Source organism: Antrostomus carolinensis, unplaced genomic scaffold (assembly GCF_000700745.2).
Source record: "Antrostomus carolinensis isolate BGI_N321 unplaced genomic scaffold, ASM70074v2 scaffold10480, whole genome shotgun sequence".
Lineage (NCBI taxonomy): Eukaryota > Metazoa > Chordata > Aves > Caprimulgiformes > Caprimulgidae > Antrostomus > Antrostomus carolinensis.
In genome coordinates, this window is record NW_010286469.1 from 84,404 (window position 1) to 87,753 (window position 3,350).

The 3,350-nt window shown below is 44.9% G+C and overlaps 1 protein-coding gene across 1 annotated transcript in view; it reads right to left on the bottom strand.

The window, feature by feature from the left end:
• Window positions 1-2,356: 2,356 nt before the first annotated feature.
• Window positions 2,357-3,350, bottom strand: part of SSPN (sarcospan) — a 20,079-nt gene continuing 19,085 nt past the window's right edge. Inside the window, 1 exon segment of the mRNA XM_010171488.1 lies at window positions 2,357-2,722. Within this exon segment, the coding sequence (XP_010169790.1) occupies window positions 2,357-2,722 (366 nt within the window).

Sequence of the window (3,350 nt, forward strand, 5' to 3'; positions counted from 1 at the left end):
CTTCTTTGAAGCCTTACAGAAATTTTATTTGCTTCCTCCTTGCTAATGATTATGGCATAGTTTTTCTGGCATGTGATTGCTCCACCCCACCTCAGAGACAGCCTTGCTCTGGCCAGGATCGGGAAATCCCTAGTCACGGCAGGGTGTGAGCACCAGCTGCCTTGCCCTTGCACAGACACATATTGGCAGGCACTGCAAAATGCTGCCGATTCAGAATTGCTCCTCCATTTAGAAGTCCATGCTGTGCAAGTGGAAATGAGAGTTGAAAGAACAAGCTGACATACTTGTCTCGGTATAAGGCTAATAAGGCGTAAAGCACTTCTAGAGCCACGCTTTGAGGGTGAAAAAGCACTGTTTGAATGCAGTTTGTTATTCCATGCTGCTTATTGAGAAATTGTTATTCTTTTGCCCTCATCATTATAAACTGTGTCTTTGGAGACTGGTAGTCTCTTCTTGCTTCCCTCCCTCCACCCCATTTTAAAAACATTCATTGTTGCAGGGATATATCTTTCAGGACTGTTGGCCCAACTCCATTGCTGGTGTGTAAGGATGATTATCTTCAGAGGAGTTACACCAAAAATGCATTTGGCCTTTTGTGCTTGGAGTATAATTGGTGGAACTGGCTAGATGCCGAGTTTGGGAGCCTGCAATTACAGCAATGTCAACATAGTTTTCAATGTGACTGGTGATTTAGGGTCATAGAATCATAGAATGGTCCCTGCCATCAGCAGGGACACCTTCCACTAAACCAGGTTGCTCAAAGCCTCATCCAACCTGGCCTTGAACACTTCCCGGGAGGGGGCATCCACAGCTTCTCTGGGCAACCTGTGCCAGTGTCTGACCACCCTCACAGTAAAGAATTTCTTCCTAATATCTAATCTAAACCTGCCCTCCTCCAGTTTAAAGCCATTTCCCCTTTTTCTGTCATTGACTGCCCTTATGAAAAGTGGGACAGTGTCAAGTGCCTTGCACAAGTTCAGGTGGATGACATCAGTTGCTTTAGCCTCATCCCCAATGCTGTAACCCCATCATAAAAGGCCACCAGATTGGTCAGGCACAATTTGCCCTTGGTGAAGCCATGCTGGTTGTCACCAATCACCTCCTCATTCTCCATGTGCCTTAGCATAGTTTCTAGGAGTATCTGCTCCATGATCTTGCCTGGCACTGAGGTGAGACTGACCAGCCTGTAGTTCCCGGGTCTTCCTTGTTTCCCTTTTTAAAAATGGGGATTATGTTCCCCTTTTTCCAGTCTGCGGGAACTTCACCAGACTGCCAGGACTTCTCAAATATGATGAATGGTGGCTTTGCAACTTCATCTGCCAATTCCCTCAGGACCTGTGAATGCATCCCATCGGGTCCCATGGACTTGTGCACTTTCAGGTTCCTTAGGTGCTCCCGAACCTGATCTTCTCCTACAGTGTGTGGCTTTGCATTCTCCTGGACCCTTCCTCTGCTTTCTAGGATTTGGGCAGTGTGGCATGAGCCCTTGCTGGTGAAGACTGAGGCAAAAAAGTCATTGAGCACCTCAGCCTTCTCAGTGTTCTGGGTGACCAGGTCTCCCATGGGGTCCTCCACTTTAGGAGTGCAACTCAGGGTTTCTTAAACTGATACTTCTCACAAAGTGCTGAGCACTCATATTTCAGAAATCTGTCTGGGATCTCAAGCAGGGCCCACCAAATCACCATTAGTCAACTCACTCATATTTTTGTTTATTAGTAATTAGGTAACTTTTATCACTAGTCACTCTGAAAAGTCTTATGTATATTTTATATATAGTCAATATATAGGTTCTATAGTCAACATATTCACTTTGCTGTTCGTCTCAACCTACATTTGAAGAGGTCTTGACCTCCCTTATTCCTTTCCCATATGGTAAATCCCCATCAGGCTAGTGTGGATTATACCCGGAGCATCCGAGAGACAGTGTATTCCCTAAGCATGATCAGCATAATTATAATTAAGCAGTTTGGACCAGATCCTTAGCTGACAGAAATCAGTACAGCTTCCCTGAAGACAAGAACAGTTATCTACCAGTGAGGGAAATGGACTGTATTTCTTAATGGCTGTAGCCCTGTAGATGAGTTCCCAATGACTTTTTAAGCTCTCATTTTGTCTATGGATACTAAAGATCCTCTTTGGTGAGTATTTGTACAGCTGCATCTTTAGGACTTTGTGACCTCTACACAATCTCATGAGAGACCTATGAAATGCTCTTAAAATGATTGAATAATATAAAACTGTGTGAATGTTTTGTCTTGTAAAAAATTTTATAAACACTCATCCATCCATGGTGTCTATGGTGGCAGCATGGTGACGTTTTCCATTCCCCAGCTACAGCCCCCCACCAGCCCAGACCCTATACTTTCTGTTGCTGGCCTTCAGTGGCAGTTAAAGGGTAGAACCGAACGCCCACATAGAAGACCTGGTATCTGTGTTTCCACATCATGAAGCATGCCAATAGACACACCAGGGCTGCAATCAGATTGAAAACCATCTGCAGAAGTAAGTACAGGTTGAGCATACTGGTGAGGCTGCCACAGTCAGCTGCGTCCTGGTAGATGAAGGTCCTACTGAGGGGGTCTGCAGTGTCCAGTTTGCACTGGCAGGACTCGAGGATGGTATCACAGGTAAATTTTGTCATCTGCAAATAATGGTGTGCAGTGAAAGCCACTGCCAAAACACAGGCAACCAGACCCAGGGCACTCAGGAGAAAATACATCAACTGAAAGAAAGAAAAAAAATAAAAAAGATAGAAAAAACCCACTCTATTTCCAGCCACACAGCCAATGAGGAACACTGAACAAATACATGCACAAGTACTTCACAGGGAATGCGTGCATTCGATGTACTATCTGGACATCGTATGCTTCAAAAATTGCAAGACAGCTATAACTCCCTGGTGATGCAAAGTCCAGCAGGTCATCTCAAGAACTAGCAATTCTGCCTTGCATATTTTATATGAGTATTGCCTTGCAATTTTGAAACCTGATGAGAGCACTAAAAAACCTGTGTCTCTATACAGCCAGAAGCTTTATAGAGAGGGAGGGAGCATCTTCCTCTACCATTGTACCTGTATTGGCTAGACTTACAGTCATCAGCTGAGATAAATTAGTGCAGTTGCCTTGAAGCAGAAATGAGCAGACTGGGGCATGGGCTGACATCTTATCCCAGGCTGTGCTGAGAAGTAGGTGTTTTTGAAACTTTGCTCATGTGTTATTCCCAGCTCTTGGTTTGCATGCCCAAACAAATCTGATTTATACTTGCAAATGAGGCAGTGAGGTGGCTGATCTCCCACTTGTGGTCCTGCAAATGCAGCCAGCCTGCTTGCTTCCCAGGTCCTACTGTGGAGC